General features: G+C 40.6%; 1 protein-coding gene across 1 annotated transcript in view; it reads right to left on the bottom strand.

Annotated features, from left to right (window-relative positions):
* Positions 1 to 7,285: 7,285 nt before the first annotated feature.
* UACA (uveal autoantigen with coiled-coil domains and ankyrin repeats) overlaps positions 7,286 to 11,585 on the bottom strand; it is a 68,206-nt gene continuing 63,906 nt past the window's right edge. Inside the window, exons 18-19 of the mRNA XM_044980131.1 lie at positions 10,110 to 10,175; positions 7,286 to 9,345 (exon numbers count right to left, since the gene is read on the bottom strand). Coding sequence (XP_044836066.1) covers positions 9,274 to 9,345; positions 10,110 to 10,175 — 138 coding nt within the window. The 3' untranslated portion in view covers positions 7,286 to 9,273. The remainder of the gene's footprint in view (positions 9,346 to 10,109; positions 10,176 to 11,585) is intronic.

Raw genomic sequence — 11,585 nt, 5'->3', positions numbered from 1 at the left:
CCCCAACAAGGTACAGCTTTCAACCTGGTAATGTTGAGTCGTTCCCATGCTATTTAACGCATAAGATACCAGACACCCCATTTTTTCTTTAGAATTCCAACAGGTTTGAAGTGGTCTATTTCTTACAATTCCCTGGGCCTCTGTGCAACCACAGGAAGACACCTCTGCTATTTTCGCTCTATTCCTGCTGCTCCTACCACTGTCATGCTTATGGAGGGTTTTTACTCCAGTTCTCCCTAACCTAGCACATTTCTCTGCTTTTTTCTGCTCCTCTTCCCCATTGGCAGGAGAGATTTGAGGTATTTTCCTTTCTCACCTTCCCTTGCTTTCATCACAGCTGTCCCCACATCTGGGTATTTTCTGCAGAGTCCATTGGTTTCATAGTCCAACCTGCAAATCCCTCCACTGGCCATACATTCAGCCAGAAACGGTCCCTTTTACTGCCTCCACTGCATGACTTCCTTGGTAAGGATTCTTGCTATCAGGTATTAGGCATAAGGTCACTACCAGCTGTCCAACAACCAAAAGGATTCTTTGCCCAAGTCTGATTACCACGAGCAGTTGCTTGCAGCATTGTTGTAGCTGTGGTGGTCTCAGGATATTACAGAAACAAGGTGGGTGAGGTGATATCTTTTATTGGACCAACTTCTGTTGGTGAAAGACAAGCTTTCGAGCTACACATCAAGCTCTTCTTCAGGTCTGGGAAAGGAACTGAGAGGGTCATAGCTAAATACAAGATGGAACAGATTGTTTAGCATAAGTAGTTTACACATATTGTAAGGTGAAGTCCTATGACAGAAGAGGTCAGGCCACTTCACCAAGTCAAGGCAATAAGAGATATTACCTCACCTACCCTATAACGAACAGGTCATTGCAGGCTAAACTTAATATATGCTCAGAATATAGTTTGTGACCCTGTTTAAGATGATGCAGTTAAGTACTATCCTTATCTCCAATCTCAGGCCCATGCTCAGTGACTGTTTTGCAAGATCAGGCCCTAAGTGGGAACTTCCTTACACCTAAAAATAGTTTTCTCCCTCCCATCATGTTTGACCCTCCATGCACTGGGAGCTATTTTTAAAAGATGCTTCCCTGCAGGGAAACATCCCCATTGCATTATAATGCACCTTAGCTCCATTTTGTGCAGGTAACAGTTTTTAAAATGGTCTCCATCATACTTTACAAGCATGTAAGAAAAAAACACTACTTAATGGAGGTGTAAAACTAGTTATTGTGAAATAAAACTCGCTTTTTATAATGTGTGTGTGTGGGAGGGGGGAATTACATTTTCACGCCCTATTTTCTTTTAAAATGTGTGCCTTTCCCATCATGAATGTCCTCCATAAACCTAAAAATAAATACTCTTCACAGCAGAGTGTTGGCTTGGAGGCCTAGGATTCCCATAATAAAGCCCTGCAGTGTAATGGTCCTTAAATGCTCAGCATCTTTTACACTTAATGTAAAATCCATCAGATCTAATAGCTGTGACTAAATTATATTCTACTTTTTTTCTATTAAAAGTTAATTTTCTGAGTTGGCAGAGCAATACAAGCATTGAATTATTCAGAAAGCAATAACCTCTAAGCTTTTCTGAATTCAGAGATATTCCCAAGCCAGCTATCCCCAAAAAACCTTTTGCCTACCCACTTAAAAACAAGAGAGCCAGTATGGATAACAACATTGTGCCAACAATCAATTATAAGCTGCATTACTTAGTGGTCTTGTTTTCACTAGTTCACGGAACAGATCACAATGCATAGCACCCCTAAGACGCTCCCTCAGACTTCTGGGTTTCTACAGGTATGTTAGCAACAAGAAAATCAGGGACAGTGTGGGCCCCTTACTGAATGGGGGAGGCAACCTAGTGACAGATGATGTGGAAAAAGCTGAAGCACTCAATACTTTTTTTGCCTCGGTCTTCACAGACAAGGTCAGCTCCCAGACTGCTGCACTGGGAAGCACAGTACGCGGAGGAGGTGAGCAGCCCTCAGTGGTGAAAGAACAGGTTAAGGACTATTTAGAAAAGCTGGACATGCACAAGTTAATGGGTCCAGATCTAATGTATCTGAGGGTGCTGAGGGAGTTGGCTGATGTGATTGCAGAGCCATTGGCCATTATCTTTGAAAACTCGTGGTGATAAGGGGAGGTAATGGACGATTGGAAAAAGGCAAATATAGTGCGCATCTTTAAAAAATGAAAGGAGAATCTGGGGAACTACAGACTGGTCAGCCTCACCTCCATCCCTGGAAAAAGTCATGGAGCAGGTCCTCAAGGAATCAATTCTGAAGCACTTGGGAGAGAGGAAGGTGATCAGGAACAGTCAGCATAGATTCACCAAGGGCAAGTCATGGCTGACCAACCTGATTGCCTTCTATGATGAGATAACTGGCTCTGTGGATATGGGGAAAGTAGTGGACGTGATCTATCTTGACTTTAGCAAAGCTTTTGATACGGTCTCCCACAGTATTCTTGCCAGCAAGTTAAAGAAGTATGGGCTGGATGAATGGACTAGAAGGTGGATAGAAAACTGGCTAGACCGTTGGGCTCAACGGGTAGTGATCAATGGCTTGATGTCTAGTTGGCAGCCGGTGTCAAGCGGAGTGCCCCAGGCATCGGTCCTGGGACCAGTTTTGTTCAACATCTTCATTAATGATCTGGATGATTGGATTAATTCCACCCTCAGCAAGTTTGCAGATGACACTAAGCTGGGGTGGGGAGGTAGATACGCTGGAGGGTAGGGATAGGGTCCAGAGTGACCTAGACAAATTGGAGGATTGGGCCAAAAGAAATCTGATGAAGTTCAACAAGGACAAGTGCAGAGTCCTGCACTTAGGATGGAAGAATCCCATGCACCGCTAGAGGCTGGGGACCGACTGGCTAAGTGGCAGTTCTGCAGAAAAGGACCTAGGGATTACAGTGGACGAGAAGCTGGATATGAGTCAGTAGTGTGCCCTGGTTGCCAAGAAGGCTAATGGCATACTCGGCTGCATTAGAAGGAGCATCGCCAGTAGATCGAGGGAAGTGATTATTCCCCTCTGTTCGGCACAGGTGAGGTCATATCTGGAGTATTGAGTCCAATTTTGCCCCCCCCCCCCCTACAGGAAGGATGTGGACAAAATTGGAGAGAGTCCAGTGGAGGGCAACGAAAATGATCAGGGGGCTGAGGCACATGACTTATGAGGAGAGGCTGAGGGAACACTTATTTAGTCTGCAGAAGAGAAGCATGAGGGGGGATTTGATAGCAGCCTTCAACTACCTGAAGGGGGGTTCCAAAGAGGATGGAGCTAGGCTGTTCTCAGTGGTGACAGATGACAGAACAAGGAGCAATGGTCTCAAGTTGCAGTGGGGGAGGTTTAGGTTGGATATTAGGAAACATCTCACTAGGAGGGTGGTGAAGCACTGGAATGGGTTCCCTAGGGAGGTGGTGGAATCTCCTTCCTTAGCAGTTTTTAAGGTCAGGCTTGACAAAGCCCTGGCTGGGATGCTTTAGTTGGGGTTGCTCCTGCTTTGAGCAGGGGGCTGGACTAGATACCTCCTGTAGTCTCTTCCAACCCTGATATTCTAAGATTCTTGGATATTTTGTATTTGCATCTGACATTTGTGACCTTCCATTTTGCTTGAATTCATTTATCATCAATGCTTGTTCACAAAGAACATGAATGAAAATGTCCTTTAATTCATAGGTGATGGTGCATGCTTGATTATGTGGAACACATGGTGGGAGCCTTGCAAATAAACAATCCAGATTTACTCTCCACCTTTCATGAGTTACTTAAACCAAAAATCAGGCAACATTCAAATGAACTCTGAATATTTCAATAGTCCTGGGACTGGAGATTCCCATTTTTTTGGTTTCGTTATTGTCAAATATTAAGATTTAAATGTTATGAAAAATTTAACTTCTTGCAGCACAGCTGTATAGTGTAATCACAAGAGAAAAGCTACATTAAAACTCAAGGGAAGATAACAGCTCAAGAGATTCTTTTGGATTACACAGCATTTGGAATTTTCACTTACTACATATTTGAAACCAAATTCAGCTTTACTTTACTTTTAACTTGAAAGAGACAGTCTCCCGTTTATATAAGGGTGGGTAGGTGGGTGTAAGATACACAACTTCAGCTACGGGAATAGCGTAGCTGAAGTCAACGTATCTTATTTTGACTTACCTCCCGTCCTCACGGCACGGAATCAACGGCCGCAGCCCCCCCGTCGACTCTGCTACCGCCACTCGCCCTGGTGGAGTTCCGGAGTCGACGGGAGTGCATTCGGGGATCGATATATCGCGTCTAGATGAGACGTGATATGTCCATCCCCGATAGATCAATCGCTACCCGCCGTCTGGACATACCCTCAGACTTACTACCTCTTCCAGGACAGTGGACATGTCTGTCTATTGCCCAGCTAGTGCTGTACTGCAAGTGGGAATCCCAACATTATGCACTTGGTGCTAAATGCTGCTGAAAATTTTAGCAGTGCTCATTCATTCCAAGATTCACAAAGTACTCCTCAGGAAGGGGTTCACCCCTCTGACATGCTGCTGGGGTATTATTTACACTGTACACAGGATGCATAATTGTGACTTCACATCAGTACAAAAAAGTCAATGGAGCTGAATAGCTAGATCGGAATCAGGCCTAGTTAGGAACACAGCTACAATAAAGAGGGCACAGTTCAAGGCAAAAGGAGGTATTGCCCAAATCCGCCCTCGACCAAGATGCTGCAGTCTAGGGAGATCAGATACTCAGGTTAAAGGGAGAATAAATTTCTTTAGGACGGAAGTGGAAAAAACTTGCCCTCTGGAACGACAGAACACTCTGATAAACTATTGTAGCTGGAACAAGAATTCCAGATTTCCTAGATCCCGTGCTCTGACAATGCCTCTTTCTTGGACCAGAAAACCCACTATCAAAATATTTAGAGAAAGCTATTCTTGTAGTATTTGTGGTCCAACAAGCATCAAAGAGTACCAGAAGTCCAGCAAGAATGCTGTTGTGATATTCCCAACCCAATTGTGCAGACTCAAAAGGTTCAGATAAGCATCCAAACTTCTTAGGTAGTTTACTTGTTTCAGATAGCACCAGCTCACTCAATGTTTATCACTAATAATAAAGATGTGATAGTACTAAAAAAATTGCAGATTTTTATTTCCTAGCCCCAGTCATATGGTAGGGGTTAGATATTCCTGTCACATGGCAGAGAACAGTAGCTACAAATTCCTCTCAACCTGTCACAATACATCTTCTAAAGCTGACTGTATCCAAGTTTTTCTATTTACATGTTCACAGGAAAGCTGTGGACAAATTGGAGAAAGTCCAGAGAAGAGCAACAAAAATGATTAAAGGTCTAGAAAACATGAGCTATGAAGGAAGATTGTAAAAATTGGGTTTGTTTAGTCTGCAGAAGAGAAGACAGAGCTACATAACAGTTTGCAAGTACATAAAAGGTTGTTACAAGGAGGAGAGAGAAAAAATGTTCTTCTTAACCTCTGAGGACAGGACAAGAAGCAATGGGCTTAAATTGCAGCAAGGGCGGGTTAGGTTGGACATTAGGAAAAACTTCCTGTCAAAGTGGTTAAGCACTAGAATAAATTGCCTAGGGAAGTTGTGGAATCTCTGTCATTGGGAATTTTTAAGAGCAGGTTAGACAAACACGTGTCAAGGATGGTCTAGACAATACTTCCTCCCTCTTGAGTGCAGGAGACTGGACTAGATGACCCCTCGAGGTCCCTTCCAGTTCTATGATTCTATGTATGCCTTTTTCCAGACTCCTTTCATTTCAACCTCGACAGCTGCTGCAGCTGTCAAACCATGGAACATTCCACAGTAGTCTCCATACATGTGTTTCCTTGTCACTCCATCAGTAGAACCAATTACAATAGCAATTAAGTCGATCTTGAAAACTGGTTCACTAATATGAAATGAGCAGTCCCATACTCATTGTGATTAATCATATTGATATCAAACAACAGTTCCACTTCACAAATATAAGTAGCAGGCTTGTACACTCGGTAGAAACATCAGATATTGCAAAAATTCTACAGCCCCAACTATTATGTCTGAAAGTTTATTGAACATTTGTCTTCTACTTTGCTGAACAAATTGTCGATCTCCATACTATTTCAAGATTATATGATACTCTTGATTTTTATGCTTCCATATTACTGATACTAGAGTATACACGGACATTTCCAAGTTTCCACTGCATTGTAAATTTGAAGAGTGTGAGAATTAATATCTTTCACTGTCATCTTAAATAATGTTATCTTATTTAAAAACGAAGATAGAAGTAAAAGACTCCCATTGGAAACATCTATAGCAAGAGGGGAATCTCCTTGCTTCAGAAAAAAATGTAAGGGATAGCCATTCAAAAGCTTTCAAATAACTGGCTGCAATGTGAAATAGGTACTACGGTCAGAGATTAAATGATTTTAAAAAATCCATCAGAGAATGCATAAAGCTGATTACCGGTAAATCAGTGAAAACAGCTTCCAAATAAGGTCTAAGTAGCAAGTGTTGTAGATTAGCTGATACTCATAGTAAGGTTAACAGATATAACAACTGCTGCTTGGAGGATGCTTAGCCACATAAAACCACATTTTTTGACCCAACTGGCAGTCTCTCTTTAGGAAAGACTCAAATGCAAGAGGTGTTTCGGTTCAGCTTGGAAATGTATTAGAAGAACTGAAGAAATGTTTTCACAATACTTGCTTATACTCCCTGTTCTGAGTCACTTTTGTAAAATCTCCAAAGTTCTAAGAGAAAACGATCATTTATTGCATTTAGTCACAAGACTCACTTTGCACTTCTCCCGAAGAACTTTCTGCACTCCCCCCGTACTCATTTCCTTCATGGACCTGGCCTGAACAGATTATGGAAGCTAATATTTGGGGCTAGATATTGGTACAGAGCCTTCCACCTCCAGGTCACTAATTCCAATCCAGCCATTTTAGCAATGCTCAGAAGTGAACACATGAAGGCTGTTCAGTTTCCCACAAGAAGCGAGGCAGCAATCTTATGGGACATGTATTTACTTCACAAACTGCCCTCACAGCTGACACTTTTGTTGGCTGTAGCATCAGTAGTCCAGGAATGACTGGAGACAAACTGAACCGCTCAGTTTTGGAGGTGGAAAAGTTGGTAATGCCAGTATGTGCCCTGGCAATACACACACATACACAATCTTTCCCAGTCAAAATGAAGACTAATATTCTCTTGCCCAGAGACTATTTTGCCAATAAACCACAAGGTACTATACTGCTTTACCATTTACCAATGGACTGTTATAGTAAGATAAAACACTTTATTGATATGTAATACAAGAGAAAAAAATACATAAAATTTCCCCCAGTAAGGAAAAAATACAATACTAAAATAGGCCAGTATATTAGTATATCAAAACAATCACATTTCTCTCCAACCAGAGCTTCAAGTAATGTGATTAGAAAAGAATTTCTAAAAACTAAAGTATACTTGGTGAACTCACACATCTCACGGGACTCCTCCAGGAAATTGAAGGAAAACAAGAGTGATCAGTTGTCATACTACAGCTAAATATATTAAACATGCATTTTCACAACAGTTTGTTTTAGAAGTGCCTGCGTCAACATCCTCTTTTCTACGTTTGGGGACTGCCATTTCAGTGATACAGCAGGAGGCCCACACTCAAGGGCAGAGAGATTAAACTCTGTTGGAAAACAGGAAGCTTAAAAGCTGCCAGGTACAGTTTGGGGGTTTGTATTTTAAACCCAGTTAACATAACCGTAATTAGATCAAGCACTTACAGAATTTACTGTACAACCCTGAAAGTCTATTCGCAGGAATAGAGGTTGAATTCAGTTCTGTTCGGTCTTGCCCTGCATCAGTGCCAGGATGACAGACTCTTATTTGCTAATTATGGGCAAATGTTTACTGACAAGTGTAATGCTTGGTACTGAGCATAGTACAGAACTAGTGGGACTACTCTCGGCAGCAAGGAGCATTATATCCCATAAGTAGTATTTACAGGGTCAGACGCTACTCTGTTTATTCTGAGACACTAAAAAAAACCAGTAATTTTGTGGTTAGACTCTTGTTTCACTGCCATTTTCCTTGAAATATTCCCAATTTTTGTTTTTCCTTCCATAAAACTTGACTGTAGATATTTCATTCTTTGGCATTATTGCACTTCCACTTAAAAAAATATGAAGCTCTGTTTTGTTTAACATGTGAATTCCAAATTAGATTTCGTTTTCTATGAATCTTACTATTTGCATCTTTCCCCATAAATAATCAAAAATTGATTATAGTACATAATATACAGTGTTAATAAACCAGAAAAACCTCTTAAGCTTTTGCTGGAAAATGGTTGACCCTCTGACACTTGAACTAGATAATGTACAACTTTATCAAGTGTGTTACGCAAACAATCCAGGTCCATTTTATGCATAATGAAGTTTGAAAAAGTACATAAGAATAAAAATTGGACTACTGCATTTGAGACTGAAATGCTGTTCTACATTCATGATCTCCTTCCAGTCCTGCTGTTTCTTAGCCTATTGAAATCAGTGTTACAAAGCATTAATGAAAAAATATATCTTGTAAAAAAGCATAAAAGTTAGTGTCTGATGGAAAAAACTGATTTGTACCTCTAGTAAAACGCTAAGGTACTAAATCTTAAATTACTTAAATAAAAGAATGTAACCTGGCCAGCCAAGCTACAATGTATACCTTGACACTATCCATCTTGTTCTGTAGTTGATCTACTGTCAATCTGCTGATCAACTTAATATGATCACAAAAAGCACACTTTTTAACCATTAAAAGAAAAAATTCAACAGTTACAGTATTTCAGCCACAATCACTTTAGTTTAAGCTCACTGTCATTCACCCTTTGGGAATTAACAATAGGATCAACGTGGAGGTGTTGGATATCGGTTTATTTATTTGTTCTAAAATGGTCAATCCGACATTAAAAGAATGTAACTACTATGTCATCATTTTGACTGCCAGCTTGTACGCCAATTGTAAAATAAATTCGACAATTTATAATCCACATTTGAAATGTCTAATATGATCTAAAGGAGTTGTCCTATTGGTTCTGTTTTACAAGGGGTAAATGACTTCAGCCTCCTAATGTTTTTCATACTTGGAATAATTTTTTCCTGGGGGGAGGAGGTGGTGCATTCTTTTTACAGTTACCATGCCATAATGAGATAAAGGTCATGAAGATTAATACATCTGTAATCACAGCATTCCTATGAGATGTAGCAGCCATGCTATAGCATTAAGCATATTAACAAACAAGCCCCTGTCTCATTCGAATGATCTGGAGTAAGGCAGCTTGAACATCTTCATCCATGTGGCCCTGGAAGTGGGGAAAAAAACAGGATTTTTTAAAAACTAGACTGCATTATTCATGACTAAAATTAAAACAAATACCCTCCCAAAATGAATGCATGGTCAATCACCATCTCATTGGTAAAACTGAATTTAATTAACCTTATTAATGACTTTGTGTCTGCAGAGTTAATTTTCAACTTTGCAGCACAGTGGCAAATTTCCTGTTTGAAATCACTGTTTTGATTTAGAGATGTTGCTGTTCATATCTTCTGGACTGCCTTGCAGCTTCCTGCCATTATCTACAGTACTCGGCTAGCTGAACCATGTTATTGTAACTTGCTGCAGCCAGTAATCATAGGGAAATTTTACTGGTCTTTGCATAAATTCATATTCCCTATTCAGAAGAAACAGGAGAGTTGAAAGTTCCCAACACTCATGCAACTCCTCCACTGCACTATTTGGGATAGGGACATGTATTGATAGCACTGTATTATCCCCCTTAAAGTGGGTCACCACTGTATGTTGTCTAGATGTCCATAAAAATGATAAGTAGATGAAGGCAAACACTAAATTTAATATGCTGTGGTGCTCTTTTGCTTCTCAGTTTCCTTCTGGAGAAATACCAGGCACCACAAAAAGCCTTTTAAAATATTTTAATGTGCATACAGGAAGCACTGACAGATATTACTCACACACATTTACTTTGAAAGAGAATTTTCTTTAAAAAAAAAAAAAAGACCTAACTCGTCGAAAAAGAGTAATTTCATTTTTATAGACCAGCTAATATACCTGCACAGCACTAAGAAGATGCGTCCGATAAATTGAAATTACTTCTTGGTGCTGTCTATCAGCATCCTGTATGTAGAAGGGTAGGGGAAGGGAGGAGAGAAGAATGTCAGTATTTTCAACATCAATTCTTTGTATAATTACAGTTTTGCTTGTTTGACTTTGCTTGTTTAAGTGTCACATGACCTTAGAATTTCAAGGTTAGTGTTTACAAAATCCTAACTGAAAAATAGAGCCTTTCAGCTTTAGCATCAGCTTGAAGTGTTTTACCTTGAAATAGGGCTTTCTCCACGTCAGCCCAGGTGTTACCAGCACCAATCTACTCGGACAAGAATAGAATTTGACTTCTGTTCAGAAGCCTGTAACCCAAGTCCCAGTTTAAACTCACTTTATCACACTATGTGGCAATGCTGCTCACACTACCAGGAACATGACCCAATTCTATGTAGATTTACACATGTATGTAACTTTGCTCTCATGAGTAGTTCCACTGAAGTCAACAGTGCTACTACACCCATGAACAAAGATACATTTATGTATATTTATACTAAAGCCCTAGCACTTACTACCATGAACTCCAATGAGGCTATTTACAGGACTACTCACAACAGTAAGTAGCACATTGAAATAAGTGTTTGCAGGCTTGGACACAGCACCTGGGAGGACACCTCCCAGCACAGGTACACATGCAGTAACTCCGCCAGAATTAGTGTGCTAAAAATACCAGCACAGAGGCTCGTGCTAACCACTCTAGTACAATCCAGCCCAACCCTCCCGCTTGCATACTCAGGCCACTAGCCCAACCCACCACCTTTGCCATTGCGGCCCCACTGCTGTTTCTAGCAGGTTAGCTCAAACCGAGCTAGCACATGTCAGTGGTATCAAAACTGGGAAGCGCCCTCCTAGCGTCTCATAACTCTGAGACAGTTAATCCCTTGGGACAGAGACTACCTTCCTTTGTGTTATACTGCATAGAATACACTGTTGGCATGTGTAGTAGGCAATATTACTGCAGCACCTGCACAAAGGACTTATTCAATGATTTTGGATTAATACTACAGTAAGAGAACATTTCATCTGGACAGGATTTTCCAAAAGACACTGCTACCTCCTCACGGGCACAAATTTTTTTGAGATGAGGCGACCACAGCTGCATGCAGTATTAAAGATGTGGGTGTATCATGGATTTATATAGAGGCAATATGGTATTTTCTGTCTCTATTATCTATCTTCTTAATGATTCCCAACATTCTGTTCGCTTTTTTTACTGCCGCTGCACATTGAGTGGATGTTTTCAGAGAATTATCCACAATGACTCCAAGATCTCTTTCTTGAGTGGTAATAGCTAATTTAGACCCCATCATTTTATATGCATAGTTGGGATTACGTTTTCCAATGTACATTACTTTGCATTTATCAACATTGAATTTCATCTGCCATTTTGTTACCTAGGCATCCAGTTTTGAGAGATCCTTTTGT

The sequence above is a fragment of the Mauremys mutica genome, chromosome 11 (genome assembly GCF_020497125.1).
Source record: "Mauremys mutica isolate MM-2020 ecotype Southern chromosome 11, ASM2049712v1, whole genome shotgun sequence".
NCBI lineage: Eukaryota > Metazoa > Chordata > Testudines > Geoemydidae > Mauremys > Mauremys mutica.
The sequence above is the reverse complement of the archived record's forward strand: the minus strand, read 5'-3'. Positions and strand labels throughout refer to the sequence as shown.